A 12479-nucleotide genomic window follows, 5' to 3' on the forward strand; every position below is an offset into this window, starting at 1 on the left:
CAACTCAGAGGAAATAGATATAGGAATCTATTTGTTCTTTTCTCATAATGTAGAATTTTGATTAACATGAAGCATTTAATTATCAGTCACAAGAATAAACAAGTATTTTCTTGATTCTGAAGTAAAACAAAGCCTAAGTTAAGACTTCATTTGGAATTCCTTTGGGAAAAAAAAAAAATTGTTTCTATGACAAATCCTTATATTAAGAAGTTACTTGAGCTGTACTGATTGTTTCTCATTTTGTATTTATCATGGGAAATAGTTTTGATGACTTTAAACGTTTGCTTGGAATAGTGGGCAGCTGGATTGCCATTCTGCTTAGAGAAATGTAAAGGACAACTCAGATATGGGTGCAAGGAGCTATAAATTCTCATCCCAGTTCAGTCAGTGATTAGTTACACAACCTGGAGCAATCCATTTGATTTCTCTGTGACTTTTTTTCTTCTTTAAATTTAGGATGACAGCATGTATCACACACAGTGCTTGTGAGGATTATACTTGCAGAACATCAAGTATTATTAATCCAATAGCCTAAGGGCTCTCAATTAAAAGACAATGTCACCTTTAGTAATCGGGGAGACAGCCCATCTTAAAATTAAGTCACACATTACTTAAAATATCTATTATGACTGAACATTTGGGACTTTTAAACACTTAAAAACAAAATACTGTTTCTTTATTAATTGAGCAACTTCAAGAATTTTTCATGGAGGTACTGATCATGAAAAATCAAGAACCAAGGTGAGAACCAGAGGTGAGAAAGTGGGCTCAGACTTTTTACATTAAAAGATGTGTTGGTTTTTGGTTTGTTTTGTTTGGTCTTTTTCTACTATGTTATATAAAAAAAAAAAAGAATAAAGCATGGTTTATTGTTTCCATTTGTAAAGGACCCACCTGCAGTTGCTCTTCACGTTTCTCCATAGTTTGTTGCATGTTCTCCAATGTTCCTTCTAACTTTTGTAAATCCTCTTGTATTGTGCTGGGCAGACCACCATCAATCTGCAACTGTTTAGCTTGGGAAATCTGTTGTTGCACATCTTGCCTCTTTGCACGGAGTCTCCTTGTCCTTTGCTAAAAGGGTTGATCCAACAGGAACTATTAGACTTTTTAGTTTCTTTGGGAAACCGGCATAATGAAATCATTTTCTGCTTCTGCAGGTTTATGTAATGAGAGCAACAGACAAAGTGATGAACTGTGGCAAGTATTCTTGACAGTCTTATATACTTATATATCAAGTACATGCCTTGGGTTCCAAAATGTATATATACCTTTTGTGACCATTTATGTGACAGTATGGCCATTTATCCAAAGCAGTCTTTCAGAAAGCAGAAGCCACAACACTCAAGTAACTGCACCAGTAACCACAGGTGGATGTATTCTTTATGATTGCCTGGAAGCCTGCAGGTCTACTCTACACTCTTCGAGGCACAGGCTGTAGCCTCAGATTGACAAAGCAATATATCAGCCTTTATTAGACAGCATTAGGGGTATGGCCAAATTACATAACTCTCCCTTAATGTATTTTGCTTTGTTGCACTAACAGAAACTCCTAAGACAACATCACATCTCTTTTCCTAACATGCCTGACTCATTGCTAGCCTTGCTAGATAAGCTCGCAGCTCCCTGCACAATCCTACTCTGGTATCTTCAGGTCCATGTCTAAGTCTGTTTTTACCTTAACAGATTCCATATCAAAAAAAGAAGAACTCAATGAGAAGTTAACCATTCCTACTATCTCTCGTATGGTTGGATAAGGAATGTAGAGTATTGAAAGAACAAATACAAGCCTTAACACATACAGTAGCCTTTACAAACATCAAAGAGTTTAGATAATACAGGGGCAAGACATAGTATTGCTTGGTCAGAGAGTTAAACATGTCTGAACTTACAGAAACAGGTGTTAATATAAAACACTTATATAATGCACAAACATTGATAGTAAATTATTCTTCCTAGCTTCAAGCTGGCCACAGAGTTAATTTATTTCCCATGTTTACCCCCATGATTCTTGCTGTACACAACCCATATGATTTATTATTACTGTAGCCTGTAGATGATTTCATCTATTATCAGTGCATAAAAAGACTCCTTTTCTGTTCCTACAGACTGGAGGCCCACCGTTTACTGCAGAAGCTACCTATAGGAGGAGGTAAGACTAGAGGTACATCTTCCTTCCTGCATTTAGATTTGGGGTGACATCAAAGCTGCTGAAGTAAAGAAGTTTCCAAAACCAAGATTGGGACCCATTTATCATGAGCAAATCTGACATACAAACTTCAAGTAAATGAAGCATGGTTTTCAGATGTTCTGTGTCCAAAAAACCACTGTCAAAAAAAAGAACATTCAATAAAAATTGAAAAACAAGCTCATCTTTGAGCATTAACATTTTAAAAATACTAAGAATTTTTTTGTCATAAGAAATCAATGCTAGGCCATACGAGACTGTTTCCTTTATAACTATTTCAAGTTTAAATAAAAAGTGTTACCTTAACGGACATAATAAAATTTTGTAATTACATAAATTCTATCTTAAAAAAAAAGAATGGATATGGACATGAATAATTGCCTTACCTGATGATGAAGTAGTAGTTGCTGAGCTTGTAATAAACTTTCTGTATCCAGGATCTTTTCAGCCTCTGCTTGGGCTTCTTTCGAATTGCTGATTAATTCCTCAATCGCACTTTTAACTTCTTCTTTGTACTGGACACAGTCTCCAACAGTGCCTACGGTCTTTTCAACCTACAATTACAAATAAGTTTAAGCATTTAATGTTGAAAGGCTCTGTATTTTAAGAGCACATTTATATTTAGAACATTTTTCAAAAAAATATAGTAAATTGTCTAAACTCAAACCAATTTTGTCTCCAGCATTCTTGACACCTTTAGCTTTTCAGTGAAAGAGTGACCGTAGATTTAAGATGTGACCAAGGAGATCTTTGTTTTGTTTAGATGTACTCCCTATTACACTGCCATATGGTAAATGGATGTCTGTGACAGCCACATATTAGTGATCACTTAGAAAATACATGCTGTCCTCATCCTTACAAGCTGACCCAGATTCTGAAACACCTGTGCTACCCAACTCACAAAAAATCTTGTTGCCTTTTGGACCCTTTAGAGCAAAACACTGGTGAATCATAAATATATTAAAATGCCCTGTTACCCTGATTTATGGACCACAATATGCATGTGGTAAAATATCCAGTTTGCAGAAATTTCTGATGAAAAAGATATATTTATTCAACATATCAGAAAGTCCTTCCCCACTTGTAAGATTCTGCTAACTACTTGCAGCTGATTCTCAGTACAGGTTCTGTTTTTTAGACAGATCCTGTGTTTAAGGTTTTAATCTGAAAGTATTCTAGAACTGAGAAACTCCTTTCTTCCTTCTTTCCTTTCTTTCTTGTCTATATTCACTTTAGAAGGTCATTCAGATCCAAGCCATTCTCTTTCCTGTTTTATAAATATTTAGTCTTTACTCTCCAAAAAACATTGCTGAACTCTGGAAATACCCAGCATCAATCCTTGTCTAAACAGGTTCATCCATCTGATTAAGCTGTAAATTTAGCGGCAAAGAGTATTCAGACTTCTAAGATTCAGCAGTCTCTTAACTATGTTTAAAGTGCCATTTAGATTCAAAACAAGTTTAGATTCTAGCTCTTACCATCTTTTTTTACCTTCATGAACTTGTGTTCCCCTTATTTCCGACTTTTAGAGGTAATAAAAACCAAAACTATTTTAACATAGCAAAACAAAATAAAACAAAATTAAAAAGAAAAGATAGTATCTTAAATTTCTTGCAGTCACCTGGAAATCAGAACATTGATTGCCCTGACTTTCCAAACACAATTTGCAAACCATGGATGTCTAAAGAAGTTTCAAAAAATACATGGAAAATAAATCATTTGGAGCACCTACAAACCTTCACAAGAACGGACATTAACAATGGAATTTGAAGTCTTAAGTCTTTCTCTATCCTGATCTCCTTTATCCTCATTATCATTCAGACCTCAGAGAACTGAGACCTCAGAGAACTGCAGCCTCTTCCTGCAAATTCAGTGCATGACAGACATCCTTAATGATTTGAAACTACCTCACGGTAGTTCCTTTATTAATTCAACATAAAAGATATACAAATGAAGATTAAAGTCAAATTATATATCCAGTAGATGATGTACATGATAGTTTTACCAATGTTCAGCATGAGCTTGTTTTAGAAAACTACCTTTCGCTTCTAAAAATATTGACATTTTGATTCCGGAAATATTTACTATGATGCTTTCCAATCCTGCAAAGGCAAAAGCTCCATTATTAATAATGTCAGTATTTTTTGCTTGTTACTCTCAAGGCTTTGCTATCCAGGGAGTACAAACAAGTTTTTCATTGCTGAATCCTTGCATTTTAATTAAAAAAACACAGCAGGGAACTTATGCCTGTGAAGCCACAATTGATGTAATTTCATGTGACACTATAAATGAAGAGGGTTTGTGTCCCTCATACTATACCTCAGCCAGCAAATCTAGAAGTCCCTTGAAGTCACTGGAAAGTTTACAAAGCTCAGCCTCTGTCTCTTTGGCCTCCAAATCAGGACATGCTGTGGTCAAAACAGCAAGTCTAGATTTCAGCCAGCTGTGATTTTCTCCTTGCTTCTTAATATGATTCTTAATTTCCTGTGAGAGAATCAAAAGGCATTTTTTTCAGTTAAACAAAATATAATAGACTGGCATTCATAGTATCAGTTCAAAGATTAGTAGTGTAAACATACTATCTTTGTTTTTATCTTTAAACACTAGAAATGTAGTATTTTTCTATTTGGATACCCTATCTGATTCTGTTCCAGTCAATGGCTACATGCATTTGGCCTACAGGCTTTACTCTGCTACTACTTATAAGACTAGTCTTTAATAAGTAGTAGTAGTATTTTTTTCCCTACAAACTAAGATTTTTGTCTATAGATGGATAGATGGTAGATACCATGTATAGATATTTGACCACATTTCTCAGTTACCATGTAAATCATAAATGCTGACATTCCCAAATACAAAATTTCATGTGGTAGGCTTTGTTCGTATGTTTCCCTACTTAAATAGCTCTCCCCACCTTTTTTCACTCAGTATTTTGTTTATATCTTTGGGCCAGTGATGACGAGAAGTTGCCAGCCCTGAAACTGCATGAATAAATCAGAATTTTTGAAGCAGACTTGTTTCTCTGCACAGTTAACCTGCTCATAACTTTCACACAATCTCCTACAGTATGTGTAGGATTTCTGCTCTTAGTATGTGAAAGAAAAGAAATAAATAAGGGTTAAGCTACGTCCCAAATGACACAATATGTTATTGCCTAAAACTAATTTAATCAAATGACTCAATCTTCAACTGTTCTACCATTTCTGTTACCCATCACCAATGCAACAGTGACTGGTAAAATACATGGCGTATCTTTGCTTCTCCTCTGCTACCATAGAAGAGAATTTTTATTATAGATAATTTCCATAAGTGTAAGGCAGCAACTTGATCCTTCAAAAAACCCCAGTCCAGAAATTTTGGCTTTTCTTTGCACTGCACTTTTAACTGTGCATGCAGCAGGATGAGAAGCAAGTAATTTAACTGCTTCTATATTTTGGATGTTCTGAATACACAGGTAAGGGGACCTTCCGTTATTAAAAAGTAGGAACTTATGTCACACTTCGCTGCAATGTGGAACATTCTCCTGGGAATGTTTTTAAGAATACCATGAATCAGCAGAGCTGCTATGGTCTCCATAGTAAAACAGTCGCACTATTTCAGAATACAGTTTTATCTAGAGTCCCAGTAGCAATGACCGTAGCTTTGTTAGAATATAAACCAGGGGCTCACCCCCATGGATGCTTTACATTGCTTGTATTTGGCAGTATCATTGACACTTTCCTTTATCTTCTTTAGCTCTCCTTCTGTTGATGAAATCCAATTTGCCAATTCAGAAAATCTGAAATAAAACATAACATCATGCAAAACAAGAAAATACAAGAAATGCCACCACCAAATGGTAACCTTTTAAGTTTAAGCAAAAAAGAAAAAAAAATAAAATCGGAAAACGCTCAAACCCCACTATAATTTGTGGAACTACTACAGGAATTACAGTTTTCCACTTGAAGCTGACAATAAAGTATCACCATTCTTTATGTGGTACTGATCTATGATGACATTTAGAGAAGTGACCATGCATAAGGCTCTACAAGACCCAGCTAGCAATTGAGTTGAAACCTTTTCCTATAGCTCTTCCAGGTGTCCGAGTGCTCTGTTAGCCTTATGTATGTGTTGTTTATCTGGGATTTGAGCTCCTTCAGGATTCTTTGGCCGCTTTCCAATGTAGCCCTCACTGGGTCAGTAACTGGCAGTTTTTGGCACAGTTCTTCAATCCGTTGTAGCCTTTTCTCACAAAGGTGGTAAGGTCCCTTGTCACCAAAGAACAACTGACCGGAGACAAAGCAGAAAACACAATAAAAATACTAACTGGCAGAAACCACAAACATATCTAGATGTTTGTTATAAATTGTACTAAGCCCAAATCAAAATTTTTTTTTAAAGGCCCCAAGTATTGATATGATTTAGTAATGCACAGAGTTTTTGATGCATTAGGAGTTGGTTAGACCCTCTGTTTATTACTGACATTGAAATGTATTTCTGTAAATGCCCACGTGGTGGCATATAATTCGTACCATGTGTTCCTCAATCATCCTTTCATTGCCTTCTCTTGATAACACCTTGTTCTGTCGAGCTAGTTCAGCTCTGCACTCCTCCACTGTGACAAGGAACTTGCTTTTCTGCGCTTCAATCTTCAAGTGGATTAAATGATATGGGGCTTCTGTTTGAAGATCCTATGCACCCAGATGGGCAATAAACAAACACAGAGATAAAACACTACTCCCATTACTTCAGTGTGAAGTTACCACAAATAAATTATCTAAAACCTCTTAATAAAGAAAATAAACTTATATGTGCATAGACAGATGTGGGGGCTCTCTGTATTCATTTAAGTAAATAATCAACTCTGGCACCAGTATCTCTTAGATACAAGGTTTTGGCACCAGAATACGTATGCACATTATAGAGACATTTTGATTCCTGGCAAGATATACCAAATATTTCCTGTATGAAATAATAAAGCAAACAATAATAGTGAAACTATAGCCACAACTGCTTCCAGAGGTTCCTGTTTGCATGCTAGTGAGAAAACGCTTATCCACCACACCAGCTTTGACCTACAATATGCTATAGCAGGCAAAAAATTCCATAGTATATGGACAGTGCTTGTTCAGTTGTTAGAGTCTTTGGCTGAAGACACAATTAAAAGTGATACTTTGATTTCTTACAAATTTAATTTTCTTTCTTTTTTTGTTTTATTTCTTTTTTTAAGGTTGGTAAAGTAAATGAAATCATCCAACATCAGCATAAATAAAGCTAGGACCTATTCTCAACAAATGTTCTTAACACAGGTGTCATTATGGCTGCAAGAAGGGGAAGAAATTAAAGTTTCATAATTAATTCACATTTCTCACTTTTGACCACTTGACAGGGCTTTTTCAAGAGGATATTTTTTAGGAGCAACTGTGGCCAATGTTGTAAAATACTTTTATACTTTTTTTTTACTCTCAATTGCACAGGAAGCTAAATAATACAGCACACTTTTTATTTACCTTGTTTTTTTTCAAAACATAGGTCATGCAGAAACATTCCAAAGTTAATAATTAGAATTTCCAGAGATACCACTCACTGTCACTAACCTTCCACTGCCTATGGAGTTTTCTCACAGCTTCCTGCAGGTTGTGCTGCTCTTGTTCTGGGAGGATGTCAGTAAGTTCATCACATGCTTTCAGAAAGGCATTTAGGACCCTCTGATCCAACTGGCTGAAGAATTCCTGAAGTTGAGAGGAGAAGTGAGAAGGTGAGAAGATGAAGCTGTTTACTGATATGGTAACATGCCGAAATGAAGTTCCCTAGTACACTCTGTTACTTCTGCTGCCCTGAAGAACTGAAGTTTGAGCTAGGAAAGGACTATTTCTAGCTATTTAAAGTCCAGCAAATTAATTTATTCTCAGCCAGTACACTGAGATGGTATTTTAACAAGAACACATTTTAAAGCTACATGCATAAGTAATGGTTATAATACAGACACAGATACTGATCTGGGAAATAAAAAAAGAAAAGCAGTGGATGCATGAGACTGGCAGAATTTTGTGTCCTCACTCCCAACAGCTCTACTTGCAAAGCTGATCCTTATTTCTAGGGATTCTTCTCTCTTCAACTTCTGGTTTCTTACATTCACCAATAAGAGGGGTGACCTTTTTTCCCTTTCGTTTTTCAATCTCAACATTAGTTTGACCTGATCTGTGTAACTTCTATATGTGAAAGAAACCCACATCAATTTTAAAATCAAGTTGTCTTTTCATTTGTATGTCATGCACTCAGAGATTTCCATGAGGAAGGTCAGAGAATTTACTCACACTATGTTTCCTGAGAAGTTCTTCAGGATTTCCTTTTTCTTTTAAGCAACAATTGGCAATCTGTATTACTTTTTCCAGTTCTGCTCTAGATTCCTCAAATTTCTTCATCAAACGGCTATTTGCTTCTATGTTTTTTCTCCAGTCACCAGCTTTCCTGACCATATTCTGTGTTAAAGCAAAGAAAATGAGCTGGCACTTTCATACTGATTTTTACTTGCTTTTACCATGATCTGACAAAAAATGCATGCCATTGGTGTCACTCTTTCAAATATATGCCATCCACAAGTGCTTCTCATTTTCATGATCCTGTTTTCTCCATTTTTAAAACTTATACTAAGGGTTGTGCTAATGTCACCCTTCATTCAACTGAAACTGGGTAGCTAGCTGATACAGATGGCTCTGATACCTTCAGAATGTCTCTGCCATTTGACTAAAGTTATTTTTCCTAAAGCCTGATTTCAAATCTTAAGCACCTGGTATAGCTAAAAGTTCACCATTCAATTTTTCCTAGTAGCAGACTACCTCCTCCTACATGAATGTATATGAAGGTGGTTTGACCTATGGATTCAACTAGTTCCATGCTGCAGGTCGTCTGATCTGGAGGATGTTTGTACAATTATCACTGGTAGGCCAGGTAAGAAACCAGACAGAAAGCCACTTGACAGCAAACTTTGTGGCCAAGTTGCTACTATGGAATCCTCTTGTTTTGCAACCTTAGTCACAGCTCTTCATTGTTCTGCCTCAGTGAACTGAACTATCCAGTAGTTATAATTCCACAAGCAAATAATAAAATTAACTAGGAGAAACAAACAGTTCACCAGTTCAAGTGCAGAAAGGTAATTCCAGCACTGCTTATTAAAAACATACTTTACCATCCTCATTGATTACAAACCCCAGTGTAAGGAATTGTAATGATTTTAGCCAGTGAGCTAATCAAATCTGTAGTTCCCAACTTACATATCTTCCTACATCTTTTTAATGTTTCCTGATAAAAAATTTGTGTGTAACAGTAGAATGATGTAGGAGTGTATTCCTTACATGAGAAAATGATTGTTTCCAGATCCATAAATATTTTAACTCTGGTTATGCCACATTTTGTATGGTTATGTTATGTTTTATAGGCCTATTTTCTAGCACAAAAAGAAATAAATCACCATCCAACTTCATAAAAACAGAATGCTTATTGTTTAACATGGTATAATTACCAAGCTACAACTGTACCTGCTTCTTTTATTGTAAGCCAAACTTAAATATTTTCTAAATTGTAATTGCAAATTCCACTGATCTTTAAGTAAAACCCACAAAATACAATAAAAGTTTTAAAATGCATATTTTAGAGACAGCTCTTTATTGATAAATGATTTTCTGTAGCTTAAAATTCAGTTTAGATAGCTTTATACTGAACAATTATTGCCTGAAACGAATCTAATAGAACCCAACATCTGGAGATCTGACTCCAAGATAATAGTTAATTTCATTTTGGATGGAGGCTGGAATGGGGCTGAAGAGCCCTGAAAATATCACCATGGCTAATTACAACACACAGCTCTACAGGTAAGTAGGATTATAGACCAAATTATGTATCTTTTCATTAACAAATGCAAGTCAGAATCTGCAACTTTCTATATTCACAATCCACTGCATTTTCTGAGGAAATACAAAGCCCAGCAATGGTAGCGTTTGCAAAAGTTTCCATCTTTCATGCTTTGCGTGAAAGGAGAATTACAAGAATATAAGAGCAAGTAATTAGCCAAAGTAACAAAGTGAGGAGAAACTAACACCATTGCAGCCCTAACAGGTGGATTTCAGATTCCTTTTTCCAAAGGAGCATGAGATGTGTGAAAATTCTCATTAAATTCTGGGTTCCTCTAGGACAGTCACACCTCTAAATAATTGCATGGAGAACATGACCATCAGTCCCCTGGCCATTATCACCTAATGCAGACAAATCCTTAATTAATAACTTGACACCAGAGAGAAGAGCTCTCTGTAACAGTAGCTGCAGTGTGATGAAATACAGATAGGGTACGATGGATCAACTGCATAAAGAAGCTTTCAAAAATATGCACCAAGGTATGACATAATTACCTGAAAAGTAATCTGAACTTGTGTAACTTTCTTCTGAAATGTTGTCTGATGGAAATGCTGTAACAATTCACTGGAAGCCACACACTGCAGGATACTCTGACTGTTTCTCTCAATCAGGGACAAATCCTTCTTGCAGTTTTCTTGATAAGCTACCAAATCCTGAAACAAAAAAAAAAACCATATATCCACCCTGGCCAGGAGCAAAGGAGAGAAAAATCTGGCAAAATAACAGGAAGGTACTTTTTGACAATAAGAACAAACGAGAGAAGCTCAAAGCACCACAAAGAATAGACTACACAAAATATTATACGGAATAACACAGATCACACAATTTTCTCCTTATGCAGAGTCTTATACCCAAACAGAGCTCTAGCTATCTATAAAAAAAAACATGTACCCAAGCCTCTCAGGTAGTTTTGTTTTCAACAGATTAACCTTTCATGTCAGCTACTGAAATTCCAATTACATTACAGATAGGCTATGCTTGTTGTCTGAATATGAAGTACCATTTACTCAGGTTACTGAGTTGCAAAGCAAATTACTAGAAAGCAAACTGTAAACACTCAGAGGCAGCAGATCTTTGCAAGATGCTTTTGAATCTTACTTGCGCTTTTTGTTTAAGAACAGTTGTAGGCTGTGCTTCAGGATCCAGGATAGAAATTATTTCATTGACTTTTTCAAGAGATTCATAAAAGTGCGTAATTTGTTTCTCCAGTTCTTCCAGCGGAGACAGCAGATGCTGGCATTCATACAGCAGGGCACAGGAATACTCCTTAACCTTTCGGCCATTTTCAAGAAAAATAATTATTAAAAAAGTTGCAAAATTCAATAAATAGCAGCTTCTTCTTCATGTGGGTTTATAAAGTCACTACCTGACTCTTTTAAGATAGATCAATCCTGTTCACGTATTACTTCCTAAATAAAAAAAGTATTAAACATAAAGATGGTAGTCTTAAAGAAGTAACATGTTCTCCACCCTGAAACTATTGTTCCTATAATCTATAACTATGTATTTGCTCAAATGCATGTATGTGAGCACTTATGTAGGGGAATTTATTCATTTAACAGCTAACAACATATGTAGTAGAAAAAGCATTCTGCAACCTTGTTCAGCTGCTCTTTAATCCTTGTCAAAGTTCCAAGCATGTCATTTGCTTCCTCTTGGGAAACTTCTTTTGTAACAAGTTGCATTGTTCTTGTAACCACTTTGTACTGAGCTTCCACTGCAGGCAGTTTCTGCTTAATATTCTGAAAGAAATGTTTCAAAAAGTATTTCAACAATAGCATTTGTGCATTCATGAGAGATACCAGTCTGTTCTCAAGAGATAAAAAGATAGATATTCTAATGATCAATAGTTTTCATTGCTAATTTTGGTGAACAGTGGATCACAGTTCAAATGGACAAAAACTGTGTCAAAGGGTATCATTGGCTCATCTGAATGAATTTGAAGCTACGCAGAAAAAAATACCCAGTGAGACAGTGTTTTGGAAATGTGCTTAGAAATGCCACTCGTAGCATAAAATGGTTTATATTAGCTACACCAGAAATGATACAACAAAAGCACCACTGTTAAAAAAGTGAAAAAAGTAATAATGGAAATGTACACGGAAATAATTTTATGCTATCAGAATTAGGTAGTTACAAGGTTTTCTCTTATTAAGGAGAAAGGAATGGAAGGAAGACACTTACTTCTAAATCTTGAACAAACATTTTGACATCAAGGAAGGACACTTCTACAGGGACTGAAAATTTCCTATTGCTTCCATCAATAAAAGCTGTCATATGGGTAACACCATCCAAGTATTCCTTCTTCATTTTGTCCAGTTCATCTGCTCGAGCATACTAAGAAAATGTAAAGTAAAAAGAGAATGCCAGACTCTCATTTGTTCCTAACCCAGAATCAACCACT

The 12479-nt window shown here is 35.8% G+C and overlaps 1 protein-coding gene across 16 annotated transcripts in view; it reads right to left on the reverse strand.

The window, feature by feature from the left end:
• The window catches only part of SYNE1 (spectrin repeat containing nuclear envelope protein 1), a 291988-nt gene that overhangs the window by 186542 nt on the left and 92967 nt on the right, over positions 1-12479 (reverse strand). For all 16 annotated transcript variants that reach the window (XM_061471557.1, XM_061471555.1, XM_061471566.1 and 13 more), the window contains 12 exons: positions 12260-12412; positions 11674-11817; positions 11174-11347; positions 10570-10728; positions 8482-8646; positions 7762-7896; positions 6697-6855; positions 6242-6450; positions 5855-5963; positions 4505-4669; positions 2572-2739; positions 895-1071 (listed from right to left, as the gene is read on the reverse strand). In XM_061471557.1, coding sequence (XP_061327541.1) covers positions 895-1071; positions 2572-2739; positions 4505-4669; positions 5855-5963; positions 6242-6450; positions 6697-6855; positions 7762-7896; positions 8482-8646; positions 10570-10728; positions 11174-11347; positions 11674-11817; positions 12260-12412 — 1917 coding nt within the window. The remainder of the gene's footprint in view (positions 1-894; positions 1072-2571; positions 2740-4504; positions 4670-5854; positions 5964-6241; positions 6451-6696; positions 6856-7761; positions 7897-8481; positions 8647-10569; positions 10729-11173; positions 11348-11673; positions 11818-12259; positions 12413-12479) is intronic.

Source organism: Pezoporus flaviventris, unplaced genomic scaffold (assembly GCF_033815535.1).
Source record: "Pezoporus flaviventris isolate CSIRO_AGI_PZ_B2104156 unplaced genomic scaffold, CSIRO_AGI_Pfla_v1 ptg000066l, whole genome shotgun sequence".
Lineage (NCBI taxonomy): Eukaryota > Metazoa > Chordata > Aves > Psittaciformes > Psittacidae > Pezoporus > Pezoporus flaviventris.